Source organism: Paralichthys olivaceus, chromosome 16, assembly GCF_024713975.1.
Source record: "Paralichthys olivaceus isolate ysfri-2021 chromosome 16, ASM2471397v2, whole genome shotgun sequence".
NCBI classification, from domain to species: domain Eukaryota; kingdom Metazoa; phylum Chordata; class Actinopteri; order Pleuronectiformes; family Paralichthyidae; genus Paralichthys; species Paralichthys olivaceus.
Window position 1 is genome coordinate 11,750,550 of NC_091108.1, and position 17,269 is coordinate 11,767,818.

A 17,269-nucleotide genomic window follows, 5' to 3' on the forward strand; every position below is an offset into this window, starting at 1 on the left:
ATTATCAGGGTGGCCTAATGGTGCTGACTATCCCCATTTGACAGGCTAATAGCACACTTGACAGATAGATGTAGAAGAAGCAATACTCAGGCCCATTGTTGGAGTCAGCTGCAGTAATGAGGTGTCTGCCAGTAATCTGCCAGGCCTATGTCCAGCCCTATGTGGCCCTTTGTAGCCAGATAATTGCACTGTTCCCAGTTTCGACAGGGGGCTTCATTGGCATGGCACTGAAGAGACAGAAGTATCGAGACAGGATTATTGTTAATAATGCACCACAAAATCTAAAAGTAGAGTCTGTCTTTAAAATGTAGGCCTCTATTTTTATTTGTAAGGCTTCAATGTTTGATGTGTTGTGTACTGAGATGCTTTTCTGCTCATCACAACTGTTAAGAGTGGTTATCTGAGATTGACAGATGGACGAAACAATGTCCAGAAATTAAGCTAAAACATCCGCGTATACAAACGCCACCATCTTGCACATTTGGATCCAGAGCGTGTGCATTAGCAATTGATGGATGTAGCTGCAGAAGCGAGGTCCTATCCATGCAAGTGCTTGACCGATTGCGAGTCAGTCTCAGCTGTCAATCAACCAGAAGAAAATTAGGACTTATGTCAGCGTAAAACTTTGTCTTTTTTGTCTTTTTGTTTGGCTCGTGTCCGATTCACTAACATAGAGGAGGTGGAATTTGATATATATATATATATATATATATATATATATATATATATAATGCAACCAGGCACCAGGGAATGATCAAGATGCTTAAGCTTCACTTTCCAGAAGGTGTCATGTCATCTTTGTATACAGTCTGGCCCTTCGCCTCTGATCTCTTTCATCACCAAGGTGTTTCTGCCTGAAGAACAGGAGCACGTGGATGTTTTTTGTTCGAGGCACCTGTAGTGAAAGGTTGATGAATTAGAATATAATTGCCGCTGGTCGGGTGTATACAACTATAATAATCAAAATGCATACGTTGTTTTTCTGGTAATCGCACATAAAGGCAAAACTTGAATGACTGATCTATTAGAGGTGCAGCACAATCAAAATTCTGCTCAAACTTTTGTGATTGTTTCTGCATCCGAATGACAAGTTAAGCCCTTAACTGTGAGACAAAAGAACAGGCTGGCACTGTTTGGACTTAACAGATGAACAATACACAACCCTAATTTCACATAATGCCCTATCCATGCCAGAGCCAAGATTGCTAGTACAATAGACAGATCTCTTTGTTTATGTCACATGGACATGTTTGTGCACATCAGGGAGTGCAGATATGCAGGATGTGAAAGTGGAACATTTTCCACCAGATACTTTCATTGCAGTTTTGTTTTAAATTAGAACTGGGAAGACTGGTAACAGAGAATTGCGTAATTGCACAAATTACAGTATGACATTCCTTTTAAATATGTAAGTTTATTCATCATAACAAGCACATCTCTTTTTTCTGTTTTGTTAAATGTGTTGTAGATTATAGTGAGAATAATGTGGAACAATTAAGAGTAAATGTTGCTCCGCTCACATGGAACCCGTTTTTCATTTCATTTCTGTTATTTGCTGTTAAAAAATAGCTTGAAATGAGTAATAGGATGCTTAGCAATTTTATTTTCTATTTCGTCCAGTATTTACATAAATGAAATGCATGGACAATCTTCCTGAAGTCAAAGGAAAAACTGCAGTTGCATTTATATATGCATCTAATTATAGTCACAAGATCAAGCAACAGCTGTGGCCGTAACTGTGACTGTCATGTAAAACCCCTTCTCCACTACTAACTACTCCAACAACAGCTTATCTGCAATGGCAATTTATACAACAGCATTTATTCCTGGTTCAAATGACTCTGGAGTAGACACAGGTTTTTATCAGCCTCCAATCAGCAATGATGGAAACATGACATCTGAGTAAATGCACTAATCTGAAATACAGCAATGTGAGAGAACACCTCAATTTTCCTACATATAGTGTTAAAGAGGTAAAAATGAAGGCATGTAGCAATAATCACATGCAGTACATCTCTGTTTAAAGAACCATTTAATCAATTTCTAACCTGCAACTGATGACGTAGTTCCAACCAAGTTAAAGCAAGATCATTTTTGAAGTTTTCCTGGTGTCAAAGCCAAAGTTGAAGTATTATTGTTTTGTACTTTCAGAGACTCAGAGTTCTGTCTCATAAAAATTAATGATAAAAGCGGTATACAAACATCAGTATTACTTTCTGCTCCTCAGCTTGAAACAACATAATCAGGTATGGGGTTTACAGGGATAAATTGAGTTTTCCCATGAGAGGCAGACTGTTGACAAGACTAATGCTATATTATTACTCCTCTAGTACTAGAAGAATGTCAACCAATGAGAGGACACGTCAGTGAAGTGGTCCTTAAAGTCAGATTACTAAGCAAGGAAAAAGTTTGGACCACGCCTCAATGGAGTCTTGCCTTTTCAACTTGGCGTGACTTTTTTTACTGGCCTGCTGGGAGATTAAGATAAACCAATGGGCCACCTATGGGGCAGCAGTAGTTGTGACAGCTTATGGTGTAAATTGGCCATGAGAAGACAAAGGTGAGAGGAGGAAAAGCACGGATGAGGAGGGAATAATGGAGGTGGGGACAGAGTTGAAGGGATTTAGTGTGAACCACCGCAGAGGCCATTTAACTGCCCTCGATCCCACCGTGTGTCTGGGAGGAAGGACTGATCAATAGTGTGATTTAGGAGTTCATTCACGGCCTGTGCTCTCCAGAAGATACACAGACACACACACACAGAGATACAGACACACAAGGGCTTGACAATGCCTCCTATAGGCCATCATTCATGTCTGGCCTGAGTTTCGTCATATTAGCCAATTTATGTGTCTTTGTGAAATTGTATGGTTTAATTCAAGGGGAAAAAACTTTCTTTGCTTCTAGCCAATTTGTTACAATCCTAAACAACTACAGAGTTGCGTTTGTTTGGTAGTCATGAATGAACAAACTGGATATGGCAGCTCTGATTCCTTATGAAATCCATCCTGGACACTTAACCTACACCCACCACTGCCTCAGATGAAGAGGGTATTCTTCATCCTTTACACATTTTACAACTCCTTTCCACTGTGAGTGGTGTTGGGGTGGTACTTTGTTGAACAATGCATCACAAAAAAAAGTCCATAAATCTTAAGACTGGTGCTATCTCTTTCAACTAACGCCTGATGCTCAACAGTTCTGTGATCTTCCTGGCACAGCCTCCTTGACCTAGATTATGTGCCAGCAATCCCTCAGACCAAAGCCTGCCAAGCATATGTACAAACAATCCTCCTCCACTTAGCTGCTCTGTTTGGAGCGCTATTCCCACAGAAATGCAAACATCGCTATCCTTGGCCATTCCATGCAATTCCAAACAAGTGGGTTGCATTCAAGATATGATAAGATCCAATGGGCTGACTGGAATTCAAACAACCAGATGAATTAAAGAGATCTGCGCTCTGTGGGGTTCTAAAATCAGACGAGATGTTAGGCAAACATGTCTGTGGAGGATATCCAAGGCACTATTCATTAGGTCTTTTCAGTTTACAGCCCACAGAGCCTTTCCATTTGTTTTCAGGGGGGTTGACGCTTTCCCTGCTTCTTTCCTCTCAGTTCTGCCTTCATGTATCCCAGCTAGGGTGTCCAACAGTTTCATCATCTTAGACGGTTCTTCGGGCTCTGTCCGAGTGCCATTTTTATTTCATTTGATGTCTGTTCTCATAAATGTTGGATCCTGTCCCTGAACCAATGTGAGGTAATAGCTACAGGCGAAAACATAAAGAGTGGGTTTGACTACTACTGAGCCCTTTCGTCAGTTATGACGTCTTCATGTGGTGTTTTAAGTGACAGTAGGTGTAAGCATGATTTTTCTACATATGCATTTGTGCATTATATGTTCTTGCAGTGTACAGGTTCTTCATTCAGAGTCCTCCATGTATATGTGATTAGGAAAATAATTCCAACCAGGACTCTTCGAAATCGAAATCCACGGTGCTGAACTTATCCCTCTTTATGATGCTTGAGACCCATGACAATGTAGTCATGGGTGGCTTGGCCCTGTGAGCCCCTGCTAATAGGGTGGGCTGTAGTCAGACCTATGCCTTTGACAGAGGCACAACACATAAGTATAGGCTGTTCCCCTCATCACTGACACTGAGTCCCTATTAGGAGGCTCCATGGTTTAATAGTGTGTCAGCAGCTTAAAGTACAAACTGGAAGAGCACTGCAGAGAAAGAGCAAGTTGGCATTTAAATGTGGCTGCAAACATGCCAATATATATAATGCGCTTTAGTCCAGACCAACAGACCAAAATTAGTCTGACCCATGGTGTGATCTCGGTCTGGATCAACCTGAACCACGGTTTGGTTTGTTTGCATACATTTCTGGGATATTACAGACTTTTGGATCAGTTACTGGAAGTTGAAACAGCAATAAACAATATAAGAAGAAAAAGAAGCGGCTTACAGGATTTCTGGTAGTAACACAATAAAGTGAACCAAGTCATTAGCTGTCCACATTCCAATGGAAAGACTACTTTTTACTTTTGTGCTTTAATCAAAAAAGTTGGAAAACAATCGCTTAATTGACAGCACGCCGATGACAGACGAACGCCCGTCAAGATACGTGGACACAGCCCACATAGGTGATGACGACAGGGCGTACATATCTCATACAAAGTCTTTAGTGTGCTCCATACATTGCAAAGTGAAAAATGAAGCATGAAGACATGAACATTGGTTTGGACCATGGTCCAAACTTTCCGGTGTGAAAACACCCCAAGAGTAACTGAGGCAGAGCATCCCCTTCTAGCTGTGAACTCAGATAAAGCACAGATTTTACAGCTCCACATAAGTTAGCTTGTCACAGTTGTTTATTGTATCCTGTGACTCTGGAGGGAGCTTTGTCATGTCTGAGAAAATTACCCTTGTGACATAATCAGGGTCATTTTAGCTCTGAGTCTGATTTTAACAAACAGAAACCCAGTGTTATGAATTATGGACATGGACTTTGAAATATGTTGACATTTAAATGACAGGCAGGGTCAAAGAAACACACACTATTGAGTGGCATAATGGGGGAAATGTAGGATCTGCCATTTTTTAGAGCTTGACCCATACAAGGCTGAAAGTCTGGGTATTTCTTCACTGCATCAGTTTGGGTCATTCTATTTAAAACCTGTCTCTTGTGAGCCCAACCTTTATGAAAGTACAACACTAAACAACTGGAGTATTCCTTCAATATGTGGAGCAGTACACTTGATATGCTAACCCTTCACCATAACATGTGAAATATGGCGACTGGAGGTAGAATAATGAAAACAGAGACTCAGGTCTGTGCCAGACATGTAAAATGACGCTCCAACTCATCTGTATTCCACCGTAGATTAACCATGTCAAGGCAAAGAAGCTTTTCATTCTTTCATCACGTTCTTTCATATTCTCTTTTTCTTACTCCATCTCTCTTTTCCCTTTCTCTCCCCTCTCTCTTTCTGTCTCAGCCAGACACTAGGAGGTTTTGACTTTGATTAATGGTGAGCCAAGCTCTGCATTAAAAGCCAGGGGCAGCAAGTGGGGCCAGATAAAAGTGGAGCACAGGAGCAAGGGATGGGAGAGATGGCGGAAGGAGAGAGGAGTGCAGGACACAGTCACCAATCACTGTCAGCATCATCGTCCCAGGGTGACAGTGGGGGATGCAGTTGGAGGGGACAGGCAGTGCTTCATTGGGCTGAACCTCACCCTCATACAGGCACGGCACATTGTCTGTGACAGGCTCTTCACACATAGGCTCGGAGGACACAGACACATAATGTACATGTGCGCATGCTCTTTATGGCTCTTTGCTGCTGCTCCTTTCACAAACATGGTCACCGTCCATCCCAGTGGGACAGGAAACCTTTTTTACTTTTTCATGTCGAGAGAATTTGTGTTGTAGTTTGTTTTTTGGACAATTGTTGCATTGTTCATATGTGAAAGGCAAACTCCAGAGAAAATCAACCCTGTAGGGCAGACTCTCTGGAGTTCATGAAAACGGCTTAAATAACAAGGGTTACTCTGCCTGTATGTCCAACCCATGGTTGTTTTCAGTTATTGATCCAAAAATATCACAAATATTTTTTTTAAATACATTGATTAAAAGGGTGATAACAATGAATAATTCTTACCATAGTCCTCCCTAACAATAAATTGTGATGTACGTTCTGCTTTAGCAAACTTAATCCCACCTGCAAAGCTCTGATGGCCTCAGATGTTTCTAGGGTTAAGGGGCAATTTTTGGCACAACATCAGACCCATTTAAAATTGCTAAAAATAGCACTGCGGGTTATGATTCAGAGGTCTCAACTCAGGGTATACACTTGTGCACTTGAAAACATTAGTTACTTAGCACTTGAAAAAGTGCTTAAAAAGTCTCCACGGTAAAAAAGAACTGGGCTGGGAGCAGGATTTGGTTGCTGGGGCTGTAGAAGTACCACCCCTCCTCAGCCCCTTTTTTTCCATTGCAGGAATTTCTGTGTGGAGTGCCTTTCCCTTGGGTCTGTCAGGAACAGTGTGTGCCTGTGGCCGGTAATTGATAATGCAGCCCAGGCAGCCCTAGCCCTGGTCAGTGGAGCGTGAACCAGCTTGAGAGGCAGAAAGCCTGAAGTGTACCGAGGTGAAGCTCAGCCCTCACACTCTCTGTCTGGTGTATGAGAGAGGGGGAGGAGGAGGGGAGGGCAGGACGTGAGAGCCAAGGGATGGAGGCCGAACAACACCCATTCACACTGAAAGGATTAAAAGAGCCCCTTCATTGGTTTACATTTTAATTTTGGGCAATTATCTGACACTCAAATTGAAAATACTTACCCTCATGAAAACAGCAGAACTTTTTTCCCACAAAACATTCTTAGCAACTCAAGTAATGTCAAGGTCAGGGGCTGTTCTCCTCACAGGACTCCAGGGGCTGGGTAGTGCTTATGCAAGAGTGAAGTGTGAAAAGAAGGAAAAATAAATGAAATAACCGCTAAGGAGTCTTTTTTTTTTTAAAGTGTCATTTAGCTGAGAGAGGGTGCCATTTGCTGCCGTCTGAATAGAGGAGTCATTCAGAAAGATGGTGAGTGGAGACCAGGTGGAGCGATGACTAGGGCTTAACAGCGAACAGGCCCAGACCCAAGAGGCCATTAGGCAAAATCTACAGTTTGGGCTTGTGTGGGGTTGTATTTATGCCTGCAGACATGTGGGTGGAGAATTTCTTTCCAGCAATGTAATCAAGCGCCGAGCCTTTGAACTTCGTATGAGGCACCATGGAATCAGTTTTTAATCAAACATGCTTGTGTGTTCACAAATTGGTTTGATTTGAGAAAATTTCCATCCTTTAACTTAAAATGTCATCCTAGAACCTTGGAAGGGTTTGTGATTATACAGTAGATTAGTTCCCAAAAGCAATTAGAAGCCATTTTTTATTTTTATTTTCATTTTCAGTTATAACTATTTCATCATAGATTGAAATATTTATGCTGAGGATCAACTTACTCATTAAAGAGCTTAGATGTCTAAATGATGAGATTTAAAGTTTCATCACAGTTTAATACTCAAAATCTGCAAGAAATACAAGAAATCAGATTGTGATTCAACTGTGGCTAAATCCTGACTGGTGCATGAAAGACTGAGCCTCAGTCACTTCAAACTGTCAAGTACAGAGGAAAATCCTTCAAAAAAGAAATCTCTGAAGTGCAATAACTAAAACTGCTCCAAACTCTGGCAGAAAACCCATTCATTCATGCCGAGAATCTGATTAGCTTAGCATGGCCACTGAAAGGATTACAGTAGCTATAGCACCTCAATCTTGATTGTCAGGGATCCCAGTGATTCCCAGATAAGTGTGCGATGATTTGAACTGTGTCGATTTTCTGCCATTGAGTTGGAGCTCACACGAGGCCTGAACCACCAGTCCTGCCCAGCTGGCGCTGTCTGTGACATTTAGTAGCTTGTCAGTGTTTCCAAGTTTATACATATTAACACAACAAATATAGTGAAGTGAATATCAGCAGCAGGGACATTTACATTTTCCTCACTGAGAAAAGTGAAAGTCTGGGGTGTTGAAATAATTAGACAGTAATGACAAGATAGCTGTGGATTTTCTGAATGTCAACAGTGAGAGAAACTGCTAAGGTTGATAGCTAAAAGTAATAGGTCACTTACATTCAATTCATTTTGTTTCAAACCTATTTTTATCTTCAATCTGTGTAGATTAAAGATGAAAAGTACAGTTATAACTCAACCATTCATCAGTGGAGGGTTTCGAGAAGGAAACTCAGGGTTTTATTCGGTGGAGCTCGGACATGTTAAGTCAATGTTAAGAAAATGAAAGAGATTGTCATAGATATTAGGGAAAAAAAGACAACGATTCCTTCCACCGGGATAGAGGGTGAATTAGTTGAGCGGGTCTCAACTTACAAATATTTGGGAGATGAAATTGACCATGTTGTCATGAGGATGTACTTTCACAGGAAACTGAATCATTTTAGAGTAGACCATTGCATCCTCCAGATGTTCTACAAAGCTGTACTCCAGAGCATTCTGTCTTTTGCCCTGGTCTGCACCATTGGAAATAAGCATTCTCAAGATCAAGCCAAACTGCAGGGCATGATTAAGACACCAGGCGGGATCATTGGGGTCGATGACCTTATCTCCACCTCAAACTCAGAGGGAGTAGCAGGTCAAACAGCAGAAATCGGCAACAGAAGTCATTTGTTCCTACAGCAATCAGACTGACTGTGAGATACATATTATATGTAATATTGGATGTGGAATGTTGAGATGAACATATAGATTGTATATTATGCTGCTGTATGTGGTATATTCTGACTGCACTTTCAGATTGTATATCTTACTGGAGGCACTCTCTTTTATATTGTTGGTTGGTCCATTGCTTAGGATATGTGTGTGTGGGTGTGTGCATGTATGGTGTGCCTCTGTATATTAACTGAGACCTGTAGCACCACATGAATTGCCCCTTGTGGGATAATAAAGTTTACCTTGACCTTGAGCTGCTGCGCTAGATGCAGGTTTTTATAGAACCTAAGTAAGATTACACGATTAAATAAGGTGTGTTGATACCAACACCTTCATTTAATCCTCCCGTCTAACTGACATTTAAAGATGTCAAATCACACACACACACACACACACACGCACACACACACACACAGAGTTTTATGTTGGATGATGTCTGCCTTCTGTCCAAAAACACAATCTCTTAGTGGCATGTGGAGAGTGAAGAGGAGCAGGGCTGATGGAGGGATGACAGTGCAGAGGACAGAAATGATGGAACGAACAGGGGACTGCAGAGTATCTGGGTTAATTGACAGCCCGTGTGTGTGCAGTCAGGTGCACTGGGGCAGAAAGATGAAACAGACTGTGCAGCTGGGCCAAAACAATCACAACACTATATCAATTTGATTTCAAAGGGTTATGTGGCATGTCGTTCATGGGAACTCTTGCATGTTTTGTCACGACCTTTGAGAAGTTAACTTGTGGTAAGAGACATCGGGTGGTTATTTTATTGCAAATCCACAAACTTAGTCTGCTTGTGCCCAGGAAGTTTCTGTTTAATTGGTTGCTAGCTAACTTCATCCTGCTGGCAGTTAAGTAATTCCCTGGCTCAGTATGACATCATTGACACTGACATCAGCAGTGAAGTGTACCAAGTGGGATGTCATGATAAATTAGGTGAAAATATTTATGTAAAAAAATTCCCCGTGCTGGCTGCCTGCTGCTAGACCACATATTTTAATACATTTGGGCATTTTTGTCATGTTACTTGTAGATAGGCAAATCACATAAACATCTTCTATTAAGCTGTTTTTCCAACACATATTCCAAAAGCTAATTTTCATCTGGCCCCGGTACGAGAGCAATGTCATGCAACCCACTCTGTGCTTTTCTGAGTAATACATTTCTGTTGCACTGTGTGTGAAGCTATTAACATGACTGCTGAAAATTTAGTTAGACAATGCAGCAACAGAACATCAGTAAATAAAGTTAGTTGATTTCTATCCTGTTTTAATGAAAGTTGGAAAAAACAATGACAGTCATTGTTAAGCGTTGATTATCACAGAAGCTCTTCTTCTGAGCCAGTGAAGGGTCCACAATTTGCACAGAGGGGCCAATTATATGTCCGACATCCATGTACAGTTCCTTATTCAGTAATATGCACATTTAAGTCATTCCTTGTTTACAATTAGCTTTATAGCTTTGAGCAAAGCCACTTAGCACTGAATATATTTTTACTTCAAGAAAAGTTAAGACAATAAAAATTCTTAACAAATTCTCATAATTATTGCTAGTATGTTCTAAGCAATTAGTTTATTTTTTCTGAAAAAGGGGCTACTGAAATGATAGGCAATCGCCACCCCACCACCCCCACCCCTCCTGGATCAGCCCTTGTTTTGAGCAAGAAAAAGGACCCCACTCGTCTAGCAACTAATCATGTTTTTAGATTTTGTGAGACAGTGTGTGAAAACAGGCAGTCCTGAAAAAAATACTTTTTCATAATTCAAAAATTGCTTTGAAACAGTTTTAACTGAATACAATGAACCCCTTGGGTGCCACACTTACTTCCGCTTTCTGCCTAGGTTGCCAGAATTAATCAGTGCCACACCAGACTACATCCAACACGACTGGTTGCCGGACTTATGCCAGGCTCAAGTCCACACCCTGAAATCTTAGCCAAATCTGGTAGCCATATCTTGGCCAAAGCTGACTTGTATTTGGTCCTGTGGTGCCAGAATATGGCAGACTGTGACTCTAATCAGCCTTGACTCAGCTGGCTACCTGGGTACTCATGAAAGGGGCAGTTCTACTGTGTAAACTTGGATTGTGTGCAGAGTACGGACAGATAGTAGTGATGATTTGAGGGCCGTCATGGGATTATATAAAAGTATATAACTTTTTAAATACATACTTATGTCTTATGTAACTTATGCCATTATTTTACTCTATGAATTAAGCTTTTATTAGCTTTCATGGCTCTTGATGGAACAGAATATAGCATATTTAGGGGACAGATATATATGAGTGTGTGCAATTTGTTGCATATCCAAATAAAAACAGAGTGGCTGACGTATGAACCCTATTGGATACAGTTATTGTTTTACAGATTAATTTATTTTGTTTTACTCTTTCTGTGCCCCACAGCTCCCTCCATAGTTCCGATCATGCACCAGATCAGCTCCACCATGAACAGCTTCACGCTGTCATGGCCCCAACCTGAGCAGCCTAATGGCATCATTCTGGACTATGAACTGCGTTACTATGAGAAGGTAAGCTCAGTGTGTGTGTGTGTGTGTAAATATTATGTATATATTTGCACATGAGAATTTGTATGTGGATCTACAATGGCACACAGTCGCTCAGGTATGTCACCTCCACACATGTACTTGCACAGTAAACTTTATTTGAAGCTCCCTAATTCTCGGCTCTACCAGATATCTGAGTCCCCTGGGCTGATAATATGTTCTTTGACCGTGGTCGGTCTGTCTCTCCCACTGTTCTTTGGTTTCTGCTGCTGCTGAAGTGAATGGGCTGACCTCTGCTCCAGGCCCACTCTGCACAGTGCAGCAACCTGTCCTGCTGTGAAAATGCATTGCGTCTGGGGGGAGTCACATCGACCCGTCTGCTCGCACACAATAAGTCTGCTTTATTAAGTCCCCATCCCTACCCCTGAGTGCCTATGCTGCTCCAGTATTGACCTGTAGGCTTTCCCAAGGCCTTGGACATAATGATACCGAGAGATCGGGGACTCTAGCTTTTTGTTTGGGCCCTTGTTTGTCCTCCTAAAGCTGATCGATAGGTATAGCAAGGTTGGTCATGCGCATTTTTTTTACCCCTCGGTCTGTGTCATCTTAAGCTTAAGACTTTTGTGAGACTTGGTACACCTCGGCCCATGCTACGCGTTCCAACTGAAAGATAAAAATCAATAGAGTTTTATAAATGTTTTTCTTCTTCTCTTATTTATTTCACACAAACTCATTCTGGCTAAGGTTCCCGGATCGATATTCACAACCCTGCCTAAGAATAGAGGCTGTCACATTTAGCATTTTCTAATAGAGAGGACAACAAACATGTTTTTTAAATGATGTTTGCGGTTGGAAAGTTATCCAGTTGCTCGCTGTTTCCCCTCTGGCATTGCACAGGTCATGAAATTGAATCCGATTGCCATGGCCCTGAGAAACCTTATCTGCCAGACAGCTTAGTGTCGTGTAAATAACACTTATGCAGCCTCCCATTAGCTCATGAATATCAATGAAACCTAATCCTATTGATGTTTATGTAGCGTGTCCTCACACAAATAGATGAGCACAGCGTAATCACAAATTAGTGAATTAACAAGGACAAGATTGTTAATTGCACTGGGGATAATTCAGGAGACAGGGAGGTTGTGTGCAACTCCGTCTACCTTGGTGTTGATGCACCTTCCTGCCCCCCCCCTGTCAGTGTATCTGTCGAGGAGTAAGACACAGAAGGGGAGTCAGAGTGATTGCTTTGTGACACACTGGGCTGGGGAGATGAAGTTTCCACTTTGGTGGTCTTTTTTTGAAATTCCATTTTGGATCTGAGGAGGCTCTAAACAGACTTTTCCTCAGCCAGCCGCTGCTGCCCAAAGCTTTATTTTATGATTTAGTCCCCATTCCCAGAAGACAAGAACATTTTTCCTCAATTTGGCAGATATAATGTAGTGAAAAGTTCGAGTGAAATCTCCATACCTGTTAAAATTTACTATGCATCGTGACAAGTTCACATAAGTTTTCAGTGTGCACAGTCTGGCTTGGGTAAACGTGCATAATGTATGTTGCAGCATAAGGAGAAGGAGGCAATTTAACTGCGTACCATCTAGGTCAGTCCTGCCAGCTCCCCCTCAGTCCATGAAAAGTCCAGAAAATCTGAAAGCTCCACGCTGCCGTAAAGTGATGATGCAGCTTTTTCATCATCAAAGACGCTCACGGAGGAGGGACTGGCACCATGTCGGTCACACACTCCCATGCACACTCAGTGCCGTGGGTAACATATATAGTATAATGCAATCATAGAACTCTGTCTTTTTTTTCTATAAAAACGTCAAAGCTTTACTCGCCTTCTTTTATATGCATCTCACTGATGCCTGAATTAATCTGAGCATAGTCACACCATTATGGTTCTGGAGTTGATTGTCTCAGCGTTCCTGGCACAGTCAGCCCGTCCTTAGCACAGCAGAGAGCTGTCTTTCTATACACTCCATCTCACAGGATGCCTCCTATACCCATTTACAACAGCCGCTTCTCCAGCAGCGCACCATTGTCACACTTTGAATTAAGTAAAACCTCAGGGTGATCACACAAAGACAAAAACACAAGCTGTCATCTTCTTTCACTATCTTGTCATAATGCTATGTTTTGCCCGTATTTAATTCTTGGAGGCAAGCTTGAATTTTTAAGTAAGTCATTTCAAAAATGTTTTTCTGTTTAGACTGTTGTTATATTTTTGTATATTTATCTTTTGGCACGGTTGCCAGTATTTGACGGTTCACAGTTGAATAAAACAGGGAGTGAGTGCAAGATGACTTTGGCTGAAGGTCCCTAGATGGCTTCAAAGTTGGGACACAGTGCTTACATGGTATATGACCTTAACTGCTGCGCCACCAGAATGCATTATGGGATCAGCAGACGTACTGACATTATGCTGCACAACCGTATCACGCAAGTTAAGGTAGAACAATATAAACAGTGATCTTTAAACTACTCATTTGATCCAATAAGACCTTTATTGAATATAAGTAAAATATATTATATTTATATAAAATATAATTAAAGGTGGGTGATAATCCACAATGTTAATTATAATTATCTGTTGCTAGTGTTTATACTGTGGTTACACTACTGTCAAATACAAACCTATGTACAGAAGGTTATAGATGAACCAAAGAGAAAATTAAAACAGATTTAATTAGAATTTATCTTTACAAGTAAATACTGTGGGTCAAATAAATGCTTTATGTTTTGCTATGTTAGTAATGCCATGCTCTTAGTAGACATTATAATCAAGACCGTTGTGAAGATATGTTTTGATTTTTTAAAATCCAAAAAATTAAACCCCAATCTTCCATCATGCTTCATATATATTGACATGATGGAAAAAGAAATGCATTTTGAAAATCCTACCTGAAAGCTGTAGCTGAGAGCTGAAGGCTTTTCCCTCAACAAGCTTCTCTTCCTTCTTCACCCACCCTCTCATTACAGAGTAAGTGCTCCCAGGACCCTGTAAATTGGGAAGCAAGATGAAATGAGTTTAAGGCTTGCAGAGAAAAAGTCGGACACCTCACGCTCATTCTCTCCATTTTCCTCAGACCCTTTTCCTCAGGATGGCTGAAAATTTGGGGAGGGTGGAAATAACTCAGCATAGCGGAGGTCAGGCCCTCCATTAAGGCTCGAGCGGAGCAGCCACTGGCTCTGGTTACTGATGGCTCTGTGGGTGTTGGTGTCAGAGAGCGCATGTGCGTGTGCGAGTTTGAGTCAGTGTTTGTGTGGAAGTGTCAGCAGCAGTTCAGGTGTATCCACTCTGGATGACAGCAGCATCGTTGAGCCGCGATGAGGAATGAGGAATTCAGGAGCAAAAACACGTTTACAGCACACTGACAGAATCGCCAACAGAATGACCACAGCACCATCTGCATTTTTGGCACCATGAAGTCACCCGTGTATTTTACATACAATTAGCATTCCTCAGAAGAGACGCCGGGAGAAAGTATTTATTATTCTTTTCTTCACCGCCTGCCAGCGTTCAGAGCCAAACACAACACTTCTCTAGACACACATGGATGTTGAGCAGACTTTTAATGATTTTTAATGGAACCTGTGAAAATCATGACTTGTTTAGCTCGCCCTCGTTCTCTCGGAAAGAGAATTCACATTTCCACCTTCAGACTCTGTTCTTCTTCTCTCAGAACGGAACACATTCAAAGGCCCCTTTCAGACCTGGTATTAACGTCCGTCTCGAGTGATCCAATCACAGTGAGACAGCTCTGAGTAAGTCTGTTCACACCAGCCATTAGAATGTGTCTCCAGTGGCCACTTGTTATCGGATCACACTTGCCCGCTCTGTATGTAAATAAACACATACTTTATTTCTGTTGGCTGAGACCAAATTGTTGTTTTCAGCCAGTCCAACGAGATGGATCCGTTTTCAATGTCAGAAAGTGTTGTGAGCGATCAGATCTCAAATGCATTATTGAATGTGTTCTCACCTGCACTGTGGAGATGTCCACTTCTGATGATACCAGGTCTGAACAGGGCCAGAGTGACGGGAGGTGGCTGCAAAGAAAGAAAAACTATTCAGTTTAATCCTAACCTCTTTACCTCTAAAGTTGAGCATGTGTCTTTGCAGAATCACGACAGAAAGAATATTATCTTTTGTAACAAAAATCATTGTAGTGTCTAAATTCATAAAAACAATTAAGACACTTAATGGTCTTTAATATTAGATTTTATCAGCATTGTATGAGCATACATTTTCTTTATCGTGAGATTAGAATTCATGAGTTTATGGTAATTATTTGCATTTGGTAAAAACCCATCCACTCTGTGAGCATTAAACTGGTCGGCCTATTTCCTCCCCCCTTTTTTTTACCTTAGGCGGTACATTTTAATAATAAGCATTAATGGGAAGGATTTATTTCTTTCATTTCCACTTTACAAACATAATGTGAGAATGTTCTCTCTCATACACTCTTCCCCCCTTTGTGTGTGCGTCTGTTATTTGCATGCACGCATGTGTGTGAGCCTGTGAAGAGGACACATGGTCTCCCAACATGGCTGTCTTTGTGCCAGGTGGCCATGCTGTCCGTTTTGGGTGCTTGGCAGTTTTTGAAACACACATGCAGACGCAAACACACACACAGGCACCTATCAAGGCAATTTAAGTTTATTTTTATAGTGCAATATAGCATTTAATGTATCTGTGGCCTTCACAGCCCGACAACAGTGATGGGGGTTGACTTGAAAAGCTAACTCAAAGAAAACCTTGGGAAATAAGGAGGAACATGGCAGTAAGTGGCAGAGAGGAAATTCAAGAAAGAGCTCTGCTGTGTGCTGGCAGCGCAATGACAATTGTTGGGAAATTGGCAATTACAATAAATAACGTAGCATTTTAATAGGTAAGTACAAGCATAGGACTTCCAGCAATCCAAAAATATGATTTGAATAGCTCCAGTGCTACTGTAGCAAGTCTAGTTCTCAGTCCTTTAAAATGTGGGCCAATAAATAGTTCCAAGTCCAGTATCAGTTTTCAAAGTGGTTCTAGATCTATGCAGAAAGAGGGATGTTGTAGATTATTCTGCAAAGTTTTTAGAGACAGGAGATTCATTAAGCTGCCTGTTGATGTAAATATAAAATATGTGAGTGTTTCTCACCAGCCTTCAGAACATGAAAAGCATCTGTATAAGACAGCATCATTATTATAGGACAACCATTCATGCTAAGTTTGTTTCAGTGATTTTTACTGAATGAGGCAGCAGCTAAACTCCCCACAGTGCCTCCTGTCTGTCACCTCTGGCAAAGGCTTTTGATTGGCTGTTCTACCATCTGCCTTCCCACCTGCATCTCCGTCTTTATTTAGCAAGTTAGGGTGTGGTCCTCCTAATCCCCATTTGACCGGCAGCAGGAGAGGACCTCTCATGGCTGGAAGTCCCTCCTGGCTTGGCCTTTTATTGGCTATCCCCTAACTTGCTGCACTGCCAAATGCCAGCTCATTTCTAAGTGGCAGATGTGGGTCTGTGTGTGTTTTTCTGTGTGTCTCTCACATAATCCCTATTTGACTGGCAGCGTGAAAGGACCATTCCTAGCTGGTGCTCCCTCAAGGGATGCTCCCACATTGGCGGTTTGCCATCTGTCTGCTCACCTGTCCTCCATTCAAACTCAACAGATGGGGGTGTGGTCCTGACTCCTGAGAAATGCAGAGTGACTGATAGCTGGTGAAGGCAAATCCTGACCCCAAGCAGTCCTTGCGCACTCATCCATGTCTTACACCAGATGAATAGGGAACAATGGTCCCAGTTTATCATGGGGCACCATGTCTTCAGCATCTCTTTCAAAGGCACAAGCCAAAGTTTAAATGTGAAGTTTTATAGTATTTTTACAAATTGGAGAAATGAAAGATTGCGTGATCCGATGGACCAAAGGACCGTAAAATGATTGAACTCTATATATTACATTCCATTTAAAAACATCTCTTTCCTCTCTGAGACAGAATGAAGCCCTGTT

At 41.5% G+C, this 17,269-nt stretch overlaps 1 protein-coding gene across 4 annotated transcripts in view; it reads left to right on the forward strand.

Moving 5' to 3' along the window:
- LOC109646353 (ephrin type-B receptor 1-B) overlaps positions 1-17,269 on the forward strand; it is a 149,698-nt gene that overhangs the window by 95,916 nt on the left and 36,513 nt on the right. For all 4 annotated transcript variants that reach the window (XM_069511283.1, XM_069511285.1, XM_069511284.1 and 1 more), the window contains exon 6: positions 11,175-11,299. In XM_069511283.1, the coding sequence (XP_069367384.1) occupies positions 11,175-11,299 (125 nt within the window). The remainder of the gene's footprint in view (positions 1-11,174; positions 11,300-17,269) is intronic.